Raw genomic sequence first — 17,050 nt, 5'->3', positions numbered from 1 at the left:
GTTGATCCGGGGGTGGGGCGAGGGACGCTTCGGACCAATGAGTGGGCTCCAAAGAACTGCCAACTAGCGAGGGCCGCCTACATCACGTGCCGAGGGCGCTGAGGCTGAGCCCGGCGAGTCCGCGCCTACCCACGGCTGGGCGAGTTCTCGCGAGGAAGGCGGGCAGACGGCCCACTAGGGCCAGGGACCAGAACCCGGCACAGGGAGACGGAGGGAAGGAGAGCCTCGGATAGGCCCCGCCCCTCCCCGCCTTCCGCCTAGGGGATTGCGCCTCCAGCCTTCACCCTGGCTTGGGACGCACCTCCCCTGGTCCCTGCGCTCTCGGAAAGGCTGTTGGGCGCGTCTCGGGGCTGGGTGGAGCTCCTGAAGGTGGCCTTTCTTCCGGAGCTTCCACGCCGGCTTCGGCCATCGATATGGGCTGTGCTAGTCCCGTGCAGGAGCTGAGGAACCCCCCCATCCTCCTGTCTCGACCCAAGGGTTTGGACCTCTTCCCCTTCCATCCCATCCCCTGTCTCCGAGGAAGCGCCCCCATGCAGGCCGGAGACGCTTCCCCGGAGCCCGGCGCGGCCTGGATAAGCATCAGAACAAAGAAGGCACGCGGGCTGGGGGCTGGGAGAGCCTGTGCCGCGCCCCCGGGGACGGCAGCCTCTGCTCCCGGTCTCCATGGAGGCGGTCACCATGGCAGCGAGATGCGCCTCGCTCTGCTCTGCGGGGTAGGATATGGGAGCCTGCGTTGAGCGGGGGAGCAAGAGGCGTGGCCCTCCGGTCTGCGGGGGTTCTTGCCGGTGCTCTCTGCCCGCCGGTTCGCGAACACCCTACCTTTGCTTCGCGGGCGGGGACAGATTCCCCAAAGTGCCCGCAGTACGCAGTCCGGAGTACGCAGCTCCTTCCTTCCAATGTAACTAGAGGAGAGACGGCCTTGGCTGCTGAAGACCAGCTTCCCTTCAGCAGAGCCGGGATCGCTGCCTTAAAGGAGCCCTCGTCTGCCAACCTATGGCCCCTTACCTGTATGCTGATCTCCAGTCTGTACATTGTTGGCAAATTAATCTTTCTGAGCTATTGTTTTCATCGAGTCCTCCTCCCTCTCCAAAGCCCTCTGGGACTGTCTCCAATAGCGCTTCACAAACTTGAGCAGCGTATTGAGTGATTCATGTGCTCTCGCGTTTGAGAGACAACACTTACATGAGAGATTTTCACATTCTGATCTCAGCCCACCCACTCCTGCCCACTCTACCCACTCCCATCCCACCACCTTTAGACCTTGTCTTGAAGGTCTAAAGCTGGCAGACGGTGGGACCCAAGTAGCCTGTAGATGTATTTTATTTAGCCCGCATGGGGCTTTTTAAAAGAAGTCCTCCCCTCTCCCGCCTCCCCCTCGTCCTTCTGGAATCAGGAATCTGGTTTCCTGGCTTCTTTTGAAATATCAGAAGATCTGCCGGGCACAGTGGCTCATGCCTGTAGTCCCAGCACTTTGGGAAGCCGAGGTGGGTGGATCACCTGAGGTCGGGAGTTCGATGCCAGCCTGACCAACATGGAGAAACTCATCTCTACAAATTCTGGAAAAATACAAAATTAGCCGGGCACGGCATCGCATGCCTGTAATCCCACCTATTTGGGAGGCTGAGGCAGGAGAATTGCTTGAACCCGGAAAGGGAAGGTTGCAGTGAGCCAAGATCGCACCATTGCACACTCCAGCCTGGGCAACAAGTGCGAAACTCCGTCTCAAAAAAAGAAATATCAGAAGATCTAACAACATATGCTCACATTCCAGCCTGGCATTACAAGCTCCCTCCCCTCCCTCCCCCCGCCTTTTTTTTTTTTTTTTTTTTTGAGATGGAGTTTTGCTCTTGTTGCCCAGGCTGGAGTGCAATGGTATGATCTCGGTTCACCACAACCTTCGCCTCCCAGGTTCAAGCGATTCTCCTGCCTCAGCCTCCCGAGTAGCTGAGATTACAGGCATGCTCCACCACACCCGGCTAATTTTTTGTATTTTTAGTACAGACGGGGTTTCTCCATGTTGGTCAGGCTGGTCTTGAACTGCGAACTCAGATGATCCACCTGCCTTGGCCTCCCAAAGTGCTGGGATTGCAAGCATGAGCCACCGCGCCCGGCACAAGCCCCTTTAAGAGCATACCATAGTCCCCACCAATCCCTATTTCTCACAGTTTATTACTTTCTGGGTCTATGCAGACATTTGTGATCCCCTCCCTGTCCTTATCCCACCCTCCAACCTGGAAGGCCCTTCCTACTCTCTTCTCATAGCCAAAATCCACACCCTTTTCAACCAGGATAAGGTTTGCCTTATTTATTTGTTTGTTTGTTTATTTTTGAGACAGAGTCTCACTCTGTTGCCCAGGCTGCAGTGCAGTGGTGCCATTTCTGCTCACTACAGACTCTGCCTCCTGGGTTCAACAGATTCTCCTGCCTCAGCCTCCTGAGTAGCTGGGATTACAGGCGCATGCCACCACATCCAGGGCTAATTTTTGTATTTTCAGTAGAGACGGGGTTTCACCATATTGGCCAGGTCCCAACTCCTGGCCTCAAGTGATCCTCCCAGGTTCCAACTCCTGGTCCCAAACTCCTGGCCTCAAGCCCTCCTCAGCTTCCCAAAGTGCTGGGATTACAATCATGAGCCACTGGGCCTGGCCCAGGCCTGCCTTTTTCAAGTCTTTCTAGCCAACTTCTCAAAACCATCTCTGGCGTGGGCTCACTTAAACACAAACTAGCTGCTAACTGCACGGCCTGGGGTTATTTCCGAATTGTCAACTCCTTTCAGCAAACATTTACTGAATGTATCTGATGAGTAAGTTATTGTGCGAGGCTCTGTGGAGTGGAAGACACTCACAGTTTAGTGTAGGAGGGACACCACACACAAAGAGCTGTGGTCTCCTTTCCTTGCCAAATGTTCCTCACACTCCTAGGCACTGGGCATTCTGGCCCACTGGGTGAAGCTGAAATACAGAGCTGCCCATGCCTGGGGATACTGCATGGTCTCAGGGAAGGCCAAAGATGGTTCTAGAAAGCCTCCAGGAGAAAATGAGACTCTTCATGTCAGGAGACAGTCAGGACAGAAGTTACATGGCTGCCCCATCCCTGCCCAAATGTGTCTGTGTCATCACACAAGTGGTGCCCAGGCTCTGGGGCTTTCTGTGCAGAGGGCCTTACCAAAGCTAAATAGCTCTGCAAGGGAAACAGGCCCCTACCAGGCTCCCTGGAGATGGGGCAGGATGAGAAGGAATTAGGAGCAACTCCAGATTAGGAGAACAGATGGAGCACAGAGGAAACATCACTCACCATGAGAACCTGGTGAGATTTTTTAAAAAAGAAAAACACAACACTTGCTACAGCTCCAAACACATGGTATTCTGTACTTTCTTAGTTTTTTTATTTTTATTCTTTAGATACAGGGTCTCATTATGTTGCCCAGGCTGGTCTCAAACTCTTGGCCTCAAGCGATCACCGCACCTCGGCCTCCTAATGTGCTGGGACCAGACCAGAGGCACAAGCCACTGTGCCCAGCCAGCTATTCTTTTTAATTAAAAATTAAACAACTGTAACTTCATTGGAAAACTGCTTGGCAGTACCTAATAAAAATGATAAATGAAATGTGTAATTCCACTTTTTTTTAGAGAGTCTCACTCCGTCACCCAGGTTGGAGTGCAGTGGTGCCATCTCAGCTCACTACAACCTCTGCCTTCTGGACTCAAGCAATCCTCCCACCTCAGCCTTCCCAGGAGCTAGGACTACAGGAACACACCACCACACCCAGCTAATTTTTGTATTTTTTTTTTTTTGACATGTTGTCCAGCCTGGTCTCGAACTCCTGTGCTCAAGCAATCCAACTGCCTCAGCATTCCAAAGTGCTGGAACTATAGGCATGAGCCATGATGCCCAGCCAATACCACTTTTAATTATACACCCGGAGACATGTATACAGATATTCGTGGCAGCACCATTTGTAATAGCCCCAAAGCAGAAATAGCCCATAAGGCGCGGTGGATCACGCCTGTAATGCCAGCACTTTGGGAAGCCAAGGCAGGTGGATCACCTGAGGTCAGCAGTTTAAAACCATCTGGCCAACCTGGTGAAATTCCGTTTCTACTAAAAATACAAAAAATTTGCTAGGCATGGTGGTGTGTGCCTGTAATCCCAGTTACTTGGGAGGCTGAGGCAGGAGAATCGCTTGAACCCAGGAGTCAGAGGTTGCAGTGAGCCGAAATCATGCCATTGCACTGCAGCCTGGGCAACAAGAGTGAAACTCAGTCTCAAAAACAAAGAAAAAAAGAAACAGTCCATAAGTCTATCAACAATAGAATGGAATGAATAAATAAGGCTGGGCATGGTGGCTCACGCTTGTAATCCCAGCACTTTAGGAGGCCTAGACTGAGGTCAGGAGTTCAAGACCAGCCTGGCCAACATGATGAAACCCCATCCCTACTAAAAATACAAAAATTTACTGGGTGTGGTGGCGCATACCTGTAATCCCAGCTACTCAGGAGACTGAAGAACGAGAATCGCTTGAACCCAGGAGGTAGAGGTTGCAGTGAGCCAAGATCTTGCCACTGCACTCTAGCCTGGGCAGCAGAGCAAGACTATGTCTCAAAAAAAAAAAAAAAAAGAGAGAGAGAGAGAGAAAAAAAGAATGAATAAATTGTGCTATATTCAAACAATGACATATTATATATCAATGACAAAGAATAGCCTACTCAATAAATGAAACAACATGGATGATTCTCACAGCCAATAATGAAGCTCGCACAAAATTAATATATACTCTAGTTCACATCTTTTTTTTTTTTTTTTTAACTGAGTTCAAGTAATTCTCCTGCCTCAGCCTCCCAAGTAGCTGGGACTACAGGTGCCCGCCACCATGCCAGGCTAATTTTTTCTATTTTTAATAGACATAGGGTTTCACCATGTTGGCCAGGCTGGTCTTGAACTCCTGACCTCAGGTGATCCACCCACCTTGGCCTCCCAAAGTGCTGGGATTACAGGCAAGAGCCCTGCACATGGCCAGTGCACGTCTTTTGATGAATATATGTATGTGTTTCTCCTGAGTATATATCTAAGAATGGAACTGCTGGGGTATAGCTATAATGACTTTATTATGTGTCATTTTAGCTAGAATGAACTACATTTCCCAAATTCCTCTTCATGTATGTTTCCAATTAGGGTGAGCCACAATAAAGAGACATTTTTTTGTGAGTTTTGAAGAGTGGAAGAAAGGCAGCCACACTATTGAATGATACATTTGCAAGCTAAGGGCAAAAGCTTTGTAGCCCATATACATTGTTGCTAACATGTTGGCTGACCTCATTGATACGGGGGTAGCAGCAAGGCCTACAACTGCCTCACCTTTCCCTGGACCCTCCTTCATTTCTCTGACTCCTGGGCCAGATGACAAAGGATGCCAGAAGCTTCTGGAGCTCACCTATGTCATCAAGTTGGGAGGCAGCGAGAACTGACATGAGTCCCACTTTGTCCTCAAGCGTTCCAGCTTATGCTCATAGATTCTAGCTTCTCCCTTTGCTCTCCTACTTATTTATTTATTCATTCATTCATTTATATTATTTATTTATTGAGAGAGGGGTCATGCTACATCACCCAGACTGGAATGCAGTGGTGCAATCACAGCTCACTGCAGCCTCAACCTCTTGAATAGCTGGGTCTACAGGCACACACCACCACACAGCTAATTTAAAAAACAATTTTTTTTTCTAGAGACAGGGGTCTCACTGTGTTGCCCAGGCTGGTTTTGAATTCCTGGGTTCAAGTAATCCTCCCTCCTCAGCCTCCCAAAGTACTGGGATTACAGTCAGGAATCACCACAGCCAGCCTTCTCCTTCACTTTATGTCCGTCTTCCCTTCCCAACTGCCTGCCCTGTGGACATTAAGCTCCAGCAACAGACGTTAAAAACAGCATCCCTATCAGAGACTGCTTAACCAGTGCCCACAATTACCCAAAGCCAGATCCCTGTAGCAAATCCCTTATGCTTCTCTGATTAAACCCTAACTGATACAAGAGCGTATGGATGTGTCATTTTGTGTTGTGTTGTTTTGTTTTGTTTGAGACAGTCTCCCTCTCTCACTGGGCTAGAGTGCAGTGGTGCAATCTTCACTCACTGCAACCTCCACCTCCTGGGTTCAAGCAATTCTGCCTCAACCTCCTGAGTAGCTGGGATCACAGGCATAGGCCACCACACCCACTAATTTTTTTTTTTTTTTTTTTTTTTTTTTTGAGACAGTGTCTTGCTCTGTTGCCCAGGCTGGAGTGCAGTGGCATGATCTTGGCTCACTGAAACCTCCGCCCCCCATGTTCAGGCAATTCTTCTGTGTCAGCCTCCCTAGTAGATAGGATTACAGGCATGCTACCATGCCCAGCTAATTTTTGTATTTTTAGTAGAGATAGGGTTTCACCATGTTGGCCAGGCTGGACTTGAACTCCTGACTTCAGGTGATCTGCCCACCTTGGCTTCCCAAAGTGCTAGGATTACAGGCGTGAGCCACCGTACCCTATTGTTATTTATTTATTTTTGAGATAGAGTCTCATTGTCACCCAGGCTGGAGTGCAGTTGCATCTAGGCTTACTGCAACCTCTGCCTCCCAGGTTCAAACGATCTCCTGCCTCAGCCTCCCAAGTAGCTGGGCTACTCGTGCCACCACACCCAGCTAATTTTTGTATTTTTAGCAGAGACGGGTTTTGCCATGTTGGCCAGGCTGGTGTCAAAATCCTGCCTCAAGCGATCCACCTGCCTCGGCCTCCCAAAGCGTTGAGAATACAGGCGTGAGCCACCATGCCCAGCCTCATCTGCTGATTTAAATGTTAACCTTAGCCAGGCACAGTGACTCATGCCTGTATTCCCAGCAATTTGGGAAGCCGAGGTGGGCAGATCACTTGAGCTCAGGTGTTCAAGACCTCCCTGACTAACATAGCGAAACCCATCTCTACTAAATATATAAAAATTAGCTGAGCGTGGTGGCGCACACCTGTATTCCCAGCTACTAAGGAGGCTGAGGCAGGAGAATCACATGAACCCGGGAGGCAGAGATTGCAGTGAGGCTAGATGGTACAACTGCACTCCAGCCTGAGCGACAGTGAGACTCCATCTCAAAAATAAGAGTAAGACAAATATGCATGTTTGCTTATAGTCACATAAAGTCATTCTGGAAGGATACATAAAAAGAGATGCCCTGGGAACAGGAAGACTTTTCACTTTTTATGTGTATGGTTTTTTAAAATCAGATATATGTTTTATCTATCCACAGCATTAAGTAACAAAGTTTAAATCCCCTTGCATGCCTTCCTCACCTGTAGGGTTGTGAACACTGGAGAAAATAAATCATGTTTTACACTCACTTTTGTACTCCTGGTATTTAGTATATATCCAGTAAATATTAGAGGAATGAATGAATGAATGAACCAGAAAATATCAGATTTAGTGTCAGAGAGAGGAGAGGAGCCAGGCACAATAGCTCACACCTGTAATCCCAGCACTTTGGGAGGCTGAGGCAGGAGGCTCACTTGAACCTAGGAGTTGGAGACCAGCCTGGGTAACAAAGTGAGACCCTGTCACTACAAAAAAAATATTAGCTGGACATGGTGACATGCACCTGTCATCCCACCTATTCAGGAGGCTGAGGTGGGAAGATTGCTTGAACCTGGGATGTTGAGGCTGCAGTGAGCCATGATTGTGCCACTCCACTCCAGCCTGGGTGACAGAGTAAGACCCTGTCTCTAAAAAAGAAGGGAGTTATGGCTGTGCGCAATGGCTCATGACTGTAATCCCAGCACTTTGGGAGGCTGAAGCAGGCAGATCACAAGGTAAGGAGTCAAGACAAGCCTGGCCAATATGGTGAAACCCCATCTCTACTAAAAATACAAAAATTAGCTGGGCTTGGTGGCACACAGCTGTAGTCCCAGCTACTTGGAAGGCTGAGGAAGGAGAATTGCTTGAACCTGGGAGGCAGAGGTTGCTGTGAGCCGAGATCATGCCATTGCACCCCAGCCTGGTCGATAGAGTGAGACTGTGTCTCAAAAAAAAAAAAAAAGATGCAAGTCACTAAGTCCAGCCTACATTCAAGGAAAGGGGTACACATGGGGTGGTGACCAGGAGGCAGGGATCACTGGGAGCCATGTTAGGAGCTGTCTGCCACAAAGAGGGAAAAGCAATGAAAGGATGAAGTCAGGATGGTGGTTACCTCTGAGTGAAAGTGAGGGGGAGAGAAGCAGGAGGCATATGGCAGGTGTACATTATTTGTAATAATTTCATTCTCGGGGCAGGTGACGGGTTTATAGGTGTTCATAACTGACTTGATTATGGACAAATGGGGAGAGAGTGTCATGAACCAAGGATTATATTTAGTCCAATTCAATAATATTTAAAATATTCAATAATAAATGAAATAAAAATTGCTAACTACTCCTGACCCTGCTCTGAGCCCCATCCATGCACTCCACCTGGTCGTAGGTTAACACTGGCTCCATCTGACCCTCCACTTGCCCCAAACTAACCATTAGCCCTTTACACACACAGATCCTTACTCTAGCACCATGATCTATCCATAATCTGCAATAGGCCCAGCTACTCAGGAGGCTGAGGCAGGGGAATCGCTTGAACCCAGGAGGCAGAAGTTGCAGTTAGCTAAGATAATGCTACTGCACTCCAGCCTGGACAACAGAGCAAGACTCTCTCAAACAAAACAAAACAAAACAAAACAAAACAAAACAAAACAAAACAAAAAGAGTATTGCTATGAATGTTGCTGTAAAATGTCTCCCAGAACACAGAACACAAGATCCTAGGTTTCTCTTGAGTACGTGTTAGGTATATGCCTAGGAATGGAATTGTTGGATCTCAGGATGTTTTGTTTTTGTTTTGAGGCAGAATCTTGCTCTGTTGCCCAGGCTGGAGTGTACTAGCATGATCTTGGCTCACTGCAACCTCTGCCTCCCCACTTCAAGCAATTCTCCTGCCTCGGCTTCCCAAGTAGCTGGGACTACAGGCGCCCACCACCACGCCTAGCTAATTTTTTTTTTTTTTGAGATGAAGTCTCATTCTGTCACCCAGGCTGGAGTGCCGTGGCATGATCTCGGCTCACTGGAATCTCTTCACCCTGGGTTCAAGCGATTCTTCTGCCTCAGCCTCCCAAGCAGCTGGGATTACAGACGCCTGCCACCATGCCTGGCTAATTTTTGTATTTTTAGTAGAGACAGGGTTTCACCATCTTGGCCAGGCTGGTCATGAACTCCTGACCCTGTGATCTGCCCGCTTCAGCCTCCCAAAGTGCTGGGATTACAGGTATGAGCCACCGTGCCCAGATAATTTTTTTTTTTTTTTTTTTTTTTTTTGGAGACAGAGTTTCGCTCTTGTTACCCAGGCTGGAGCGCGATGGCGCGATCTTGGTTCACCACAACCTCTGCCTCCTGGGTTCAGGCAATTCTCCTGCCTCAGCCTCCTGAGTAGCTAGGATTACAGGCACGCGCCACCATGCCCAGCTAATTTTTTGTATTTTTAGTAGAGACCGGGTTTTACCATGTTGACCAGGATGGTCTTGATCTCTTGACCTTGTGATCCACCCACCTTGGCCTCCCAAAGTGCTGGGATTACAGGTGTGAGCCACTGAGCCCGGCAATTTTTTGTATTTTTAACAGAGATGGGTTTTCACTATGCTGGCCAGGCTGGTCTTGAACTCTGACTTCAAGTGACCTACCCGTCTTGACCTCCTAAAGTGCTAGGGTTACAGGCCTGACCCATCCTGGCTGGATCTCAGGATTAACAAATGTTCCACATTACTGGTAGTCAGAATACCATTAAAGCTGGGGTCACGCCATGGCTGTAGTGTGTTGGCCCGGGTTGGGAGTAAAGCTTGGCCTCAATCCACTGAAGTTGGGGTCAGTCCGTGAGCAAGGTTGGAGTTCTACAGAGGGCTGGGTTAGGGGTCAGTCCATGGGCAGGGTTGAGGGTGAGTGCATGACCACCTTTGGGAAGAATCTAAAGCCTGGGTTTGGGGCTGGGTTTGGACAAGGCTGGAGAACACTGTGAGGGTGGGTTTTGGGATCAATCTAAGGCCAGGGTTAGAAGTTAGACTGTCATTGTGCATAAAACCTGACCCCGGGGATGTCATCAACCTAACGAGCTGTGACCACACAGGACCCAGCCACTCACAAGACGAAACCCACTATGGGTCCAGAAAGCTCTTTCACTCGAGGCAGGAGTGGGGAGATGAAGGACAAGGGAAGCAGGGACTCCCTCCCTTCAGAGATCTGTGCAGAAAGCGAAGGCAGGCACAGGAAATAGAACAAAACAGTAACTTTAATGGGGCAGCCCTGAGCCGTATATCCTTCAAACCTTCCCTTCAGTAGCCTGTGCCCGAGGAGGGTGGGGTGAATGCTACAGGCAAGTCGATGTCCTCCCTATTCCTGGAGATCCCACTTCTCACCCCTTCCTCTCCAGCTGCTGAGGTCTCCGTCGCCGAGCAGGGTCCAGGTAAGCTCCCAGGAAGAGCAGGGGAGCCCCTCAGCGGCCCGCGGCAGATTCCCCCTCGGCTGAGGGGAACTATCCTGGATGGAGACACCGCAATCCTTGGAGCTGGGCAGGGACCTGATTCTGGGAGTGTGGACGGAGCCAGGGACTGCCCCCTAAGGCCCAGCGCCAGGAGCTGCAAGGCCGGCCCGAGGTGTTGGACACTGCTTTGGGGGGCAGGCCAGGTCTCTGCACGTGGCTTTTGGGCTCTGGAAAGCAGTCCATTTTCCTGACCCGGATGGAGTGGGAGGAGGCGGCTGTCCCGGGCCTCGGCTTGTACGGCTCCCTGTTCCACATTCTCCCACGCTCACCCATCCCAAGGAAGGAGGGCACTCGGGCCCCAAGAGGCTCGTGTGAGCAGCGGGCTCCACCCTCCCAAACGTCCCTCCGTTGGTGGGTGGGTCGGGCTCGGCATCGGGGCTCTGGAGGGTGCCGGGGCGTCCCAGCGCGGCCCGGGCCACAGTTCATCGCTGCTTACGCTCCGCCTGCTGGAGCCGCCGGGAGAGGTCTGCGATGCGCACGTTCTTCAGCTGAAGCAGCTGCTCCAGGCGCCTCACCTTCATCTGCAGGACCTAAACCGCGCCGCGCAGGGGTCAAGTCCAGCGGCCTGCTCCCTCCTGCTCGGCCTCTGCTGGCCATGAGACCCCACCCGCAGCCTTCCTAGACCCCTCACCTGCACCGTCTCCTGCGAGGCCAATAGCTCCTGCTCCTTTTCAGCGATCTGGAGGACGAACCTTGGGTCGCCCTGCAATGCCTGGTTATACGCTGGAGGCCGACCCGCGGGCGGAGGGTCCCCTCTAGGGTGGGAAGCAGCTTAGCCAAGGCCTGGACCTCGGGCCCTATACTCACCCTTCCAGTGCCCTCGACTAGGCCTTCCCGTCTCCCCTCTAGCCCGTTTTCTGCCTCCCCGTTGCCTCAGGCTCAGCCTGCCCCTGCCCTCCAACCCCAGCCTGTGTGCAGCTTGGTGAAGTCGGGCACTCCAACTTCTTTACCTGAGCTGACCCCCTCCCTGGAGGTCCGGGGCACCTTCACCTCGGGCTTTCTCTGATAAACCTGAGACAAGGCAAATGGAGGAGTGACTGTGCCGGAGTCTCATTCTCCTGCTTCCCCCTCCCCAGTTCCACTCTCACAAGCAACAGGAAGAAGGACAGAAGGAAAGCTCCACCGGGGAAGGAGAAATGGGAAAGGCCACCTTACCCACATCCATGTAGCCACTGCCATCCTGGGGAGCCAGCTCCTGAAAGAACCCCGCGGGTCCACCGTGAGCCCGGCCCCTGTCATCCCCAAGGAGCCCTCTGTCCTTTCCACAGGCCCCCAGACCAGGCTTTATTAGCCAAGCACCCCTCCCCCACACTTATCACCCAGGCACCCAGGCACCCAGGCACCCAGGCACCCAGGCCGGGCTTTCCAATGTCTGGGGAGCGCTCCCCACCCAGCCCCCGGAGCAGTGGGAGAAGCTCGAGTGCGGTGGCACCTGTAAGGAGCCCACGCCCTGCTTCCTGTGCCTCTGCCGCTCCTCCAAGCGCTGCCTAAGCGGGATGAGCACCAGCTCCACCACTCCAGGGACACACTGAGCAATCTTGCGCATCACGTCATCTGGTACTGAAAAGTTCAGTTTGTTCAGTACCTTCCTGAGGGGTAGACACAGGGATAGCGGATTGGGTCCCAGGGAAATGAAGTGAGGGGTGGGGGAGAGGGAAAGGGGCATGGTGGTGGCAGTCCTGAGTTCACAGCCCTGGGAAAGTGGAAGGGCATTGCATCTGAGCTTCCTTGTGTGGGTGTCCTGAGATTCCTTCCTTGCCTCCTTCCGAATAGAAATCTCTCTCTTTTTTTTTTTCTTTTCTTTTTTTTTTTTTTTTTTTTTGAGACAGAGTTTCACTCTTGTTGCCCAGGCTGGAGTGCAATGGCACAACCTCAGCTCATCACAACCTCCACCTCCCAGGTTCAAGCAATTCTTCTGCCTCAGCCTCCCGAGTAGCTGGGATTATAGGCATGTGCCACCATGCCTAGCTTATTTTGCATCTTTAGTAGAGATGGGGTTTCTCCATGTTGGTCAGGCTGTTCTCAAACTCCTGACCTCAGGTGATCCACCTGCCTCAGCCTCCCAAAATGCTGGGATTACATGTGTGAGCCAATTCACCTGGCCAGAAGAGCCTCTTAATTGTGTAATCAGATAGATTCTGTATGTGCTAACCTTCCCCACCCTGCCACCAATACAATCTCAGCTTGGGCAACCAAGACCATAGGAGATGATGGGGCTGGGGTAGTCCTTCCTGGGAACCTAGGATGGGGGCTAGATATTCCCAATCCTGCACCCAGGTATTCTGCTACCTGTTCAGATGACCCCAGTTGCTGAGCTTCTGCTGGATAGAGTTGGCGGGGACATAATTGTGCATCTCCACCATCTTGGGGAAGTAAAACTTGATGACCTCTGCAACTAGGACTGAGGGAGTGGGGAGCAGACATGGAAGGTGGGGGCATGGGTAAGGAAGGAGAAGGGGAGAGAAGGTGGAGGTGGGAGAATCAGGCATGGCAGAGTGGTAGAAACCAGTGTAGAGGTGGAGATGCAGAAAGGGGAAGGATGATAGGGAGGGAGACAAAGACATTGAGATTAGTGATAGGTAGAGGAGACTAAGTCTCCAGCATACCTCAGAGAAGCCACATCCCTCCCCCATTGATTTAGGAATGGGAATACTGAGTCTCCGGTCCTCTCGTTGAGAATGAATCAGCCTGGTACGGTGGCTCATGCCTGTAATCCCAATACTTTGGGAGGCCGAGGCAGGTGAATCACCTGAGGCCAGGAGTTTGAGACCAGCCTGGCCAATATGGTGAAACCCTGTCTCTACTAAAAATACAAAAATTAGCCAGGTATGGTGGTGCATGTAATACCAGCTACTCAGGTGGCTAAGGCAGGAGAATTGCTTTAACCCTTTAACCTGGGAGGTGGAGGTTGCAGTGAGCTGAGATTGCACCACTGCACTCCAGCCTGGGTGATAAGAGTGAAACTCTGTCTCAAAAAAAAAAAAAAAAAAAAAAAAAAAAAAGAGAGAGAGAGAGAGAATAAGTCTCCAAGAGAGGCTTTCAAGAGCCCAGGGAATTCACATGGATGCATGCTCCCATGCATGCGCACACACACACACCCCAACACCAAAGTTCCAGGAGAGTCAAAGACTCACACAAGTAGAAACGTGATAAGATCCCCTACACATAGAGACGTACGGCAGAATGTGTAGACACATAGAACAAACACATGCTAGACACACATAGGCACACATGTAGAACACACATAAACAGAAGCACAAAAAGCTACATATGCACATAGCCTCCCCAAGTATACACATACAGAGATGCACAGAAGTACTTGACATGAGAAGAAGACAGAGGAGTATTTCGTCATTGAGACCCCAGGAGACATTCCTAGAAACACAAACACCTATACAATCACAAAGAAACACATGCACACAAGACCCCCCCCAATACAGGACTAAATATGTCAACATACATATGAATACACACATGCTCGGACTCTCACAAGATGAACATAGAACACATAGCAATGAGTGAGGACATACAGAAATGCACAAATATATATGCAGACATATATCTTAGTCATTAACGTCCCTGGAGAGAGCTGAGGGCACAACCCCGCGCATGCACACAGGATAGAACATGTAGACATACATATGGACACACATTGTTCACACACAGATGCAAATAGAAAACACATAAGCACACACGTCTACAATTCGAAGTCTCAGGAGATAGATTCCTCCCCACCTCCGCAAGCACACAAACACAAAGAGTTTGCACAGAGACCATTACACACGAACATACAGGACAGAACATGCACACACACAGGGGCACACACCTCCATCACTAAAGTCCCTGGAGAGGTTTCGCTTGGGCCGGGACAAAGGGATGTTGTCTACCCACAGGTACAGCTGGTGCAGCGCCTCCTCATCCACGCTGCTCTCCATTGGCGTCCTCAAGGGCTGGACGTCCAGCGGTGCCGCGTCCAGCCACAGCCTCACGACCCTTCAAGCGCTTTCTCTCTCGCCACTGTAGGAACCATTAACTGCCGCTGCCTGCCTAATCCAGAGACTCACGTCCCAACTGGGAGCGGCCATATTGTTTTCTGAAACCATGGAAACCGTCCCCGACTCGCTTGGGAGCAAAGACTTCTGGGATTTGTAGTTTTATCCTCTCCCCGCTACCTCATCTCAGGCCCGAGCTTTGAAAAGGCGGTTAGCCTTCTCCTTCTCCCCAAGAAGGCATGACTTCTGTGCCCACGCCACCTGCTGATCAGCCACTGACCCGCTCTGGGACCAGCCAAAGCCAACAAGATCCCCAGAATTCCTGCATCAGCACCCCGTAGGGTGGGGATTCCCCTTCTTGGCTGTCTATAGCTGTCAGTCCAAAATAAAGGGAGCTCCCCAATGTTTGTCAGCTTTATCTGGAGGTCCATTGTTGATAATATGCCACCCAAATGGGTTGTGTGGTACCAACTATTTCCTGCTTCGTCCCTCTCCAATGATCATGGGGCCACTGCCACTCACCCTTCCCAGCAGTGTCCTGGTGGAGTATTTAATAGGTAACCCAGACTTCCATGGAGAACACCAGAGTTCGAGGCCAATACTTTGGGCAGGTCATTTAACTTCTTAACTCTATTTCCTCCTTTGTGAAGTGACAATGGTTCTCACTTATTTGTCCCAACTGGGTAATGGGAAAGAGCTTCACAAATGGGAAAAAATGTTAATATTTAAAGAAAACCTGTTTGTATGGGAAATGGGGAAATGGAGTTGATTTTAGGTACAGAAGCAGCAAGAGCTCCTACAGACACTTCCACACCCCTCATCTCCCTCCAAAGAGCTATTCTTCCATGGATTAGAAATTCAGTCTGGGCGCGGTGGCTCACGCCTATAATCCCAGCACTTTGGGAAGCCATGGCGGGTGGATCATCTGAGGTCAGGAGTTTAAGACCAGCCTGGCCAACATGGTGAAATCCCCTTTCTACTAAAAATACATAAAATTAGTTGGGCGTACTGGCAGTCTCCTGTAATCCCAGCTATTTAGGAGGCTGAGGCAAGAGAATTGCTTGAACCCAGGAATCAGAGGTTGCAGTGAGCTGAGATCACCCCATTGCACTCAAGTCTGGGTGACAGAGCGGGACTCCATCTCAAAAAAAAAAAAAAAAATCATTTCAGTACCCAGTTCATTTCAAAACAGCACTACCCTTAGGAGGGTTACAAATAGGAATATGGGTCCCTCCTTAGTGAAGAGGTACTTCTAGAGTCAGGATGGGAAGAAAGCTTGACTAACCATATGGTCTTGGGCACCCGACCAGACCTCTCTGCCTGGTTTCCCATGGCTTTACCTACCTCATAGGGGCTTGGTGAGCACCTAAAGCATTTAGCACAGATCAGGGACCCTATTAATATCAGCTAGTACTATCATTAATGAGACAGTCTCAGTTCCAGCAAGAGGTGTTCTTTTTGGCAGAAGACAAATGGAAGAACTTTGTCTCGTTAGTACCTGCACTGAGGTAGCTGGGTTAACTGGGAGCTCCTGGGGAAGCAGGCATTGCTCCCTCCTGCTCACTCCAGAGCAGGTCGGGCTTCCCTGTGGCTCTCTGGTCTCCAACTCCAGGGCTCAGATTTGGGTCGGGAAGGTGATGGCAAGGGCGATCCCAACTATTTTTGTTGTCACTTCAAAGCTCTCAAGGCCCGGAGGGGATTCCTGAATGCCAGAAATGCATGCCAAGAATGGAAGTCACCCCCATTTCTTGTTTTAAAGTCACATATAGTGGCCTTGATTTTCCATAAGGGGACATATCCAGGGCCAGCTAGGGGCAAGAGATGAACTGGATATTCCCTCATTAACATTCCAGTGTTGGAGAGAAACTCAGTGCTGAGGGTGAGCCAGGGTTGGGAAGGAAACACAGAAGTGATGTGCCAGCCTCAAGTGAGGTGGGAAAACCGGTTTGGGGCACAGAGCTGCCAGCCCTGCTCAAGCCCAGGCCCTCCCCTGTGAGGGAGGGGTAGAGAGGGAGGGGCTGGCTCTGAAAGGAAAAAAATGCATAGGACCAGCAAAGGGACTTGTCCTCACCTTTGTACTGGGGGGCCCCTGGAAAACACTGCACAGGGAATTACCAACTCATCCTCTGCTTCTTGGGGGTGCAATCTGTTCCTAGCAACTTCAGCTTCCTCCTGCCACTGTGCTCAGGGTGGCCACCAGGCTTGGAGATGCTGATCACTGAAAAGCCTAAAAGGGCTTCCCAAGTAAGGCACCAAAGGGTGCCCCATATGCCCCTCCAAATGTCAATCTAGACTCCAGAAGCTGCCCCAACACTCCTTTCTTTCTGTCCTGGCCCCAATCCTGCAAAGGCCTTCAAACTGGCCTTGATAGGCGTAGTCCCCATGTGCATATTGATTTGCCTCCAGACTGCTGGCTGCCTCCCTCCTGCCAAAGCCAAGTGACCCCAAGCTTCTAATACCAAAGCAATCCAAGGTTAAGCTGCCTTGAACTCAT

At 50.8% G+C, this 17,050-nt stretch overlaps 1 protein-coding gene across 1 annotated transcript; it reads right to left on the bottom strand.

Annotated features, from left to right (window-relative positions):
* Window positions 1-10,294: 10,294 nt before the first annotated feature.
* On the bottom strand, window positions 10,295-15,436 carry SPEF1 (sperm flagellar 1). The gene is made up of 7 exons (XM_003941087.2): window positions 14,391-15,436; window positions 12,854-12,965; window positions 11,997-12,153; window positions 11,720-11,759; window positions 11,515-11,575; window positions 11,196-11,319; window positions 10,295-11,094 (listed from the first exon to the last, which is right to left on the bottom strand). Exons 1-7 carry the CDS (start codon window positions 14,497-14,499, stop codon window positions 10,987-10,989), a joined length of 711 nt encoding a protein of 236 aa, XP_003941136.1. The 5' UTR covers window positions 14,500-15,436; the 3' UTR covers window positions 10,295-10,986.
* Between the last annotated feature and the right edge of the window lie 1,614 nt (window positions 15,437-17,050).

This window comes from Saimiri boliviensis, chromosome 9 (assembly GCF_048565385.1).
Source record: "Saimiri boliviensis isolate mSaiBol1 chromosome 9, mSaiBol1.pri, whole genome shotgun sequence".
Taxonomy (NCBI): Eukaryota; Metazoa; Chordata; class Mammalia; order Primates; family Cebidae; genus Saimiri; species Saimiri boliviensis.
The sequence above is the reverse complement of the archived record's forward strand: the minus strand, read 5'-3'. Positions and strand labels throughout refer to the sequence as shown.

Coding starts and splice junctions, on each gene's coding strand:
- SPEF1 (XM_003941087.2), bottom strand. CDS start 14,499: ATGGAGAGCAGCGTGGATGAGGAGGCGCTGCACCAGCTGTACCTGTGG. Junction 12,154..12,853: donor AACTGGGGTCATCTGAACAG/GTAGCAGAATAC, acceptor TCTACCCCTCAG/GAAGGTACTGAACAAACTGA. Junction 11,760..11,996: donor AGGGCGTGGGCTCCTTACAG/GTGCCACCGCAC, acceptor GGGTTCTTTCAG/GAGCTGGCTCCCCAGGATGG.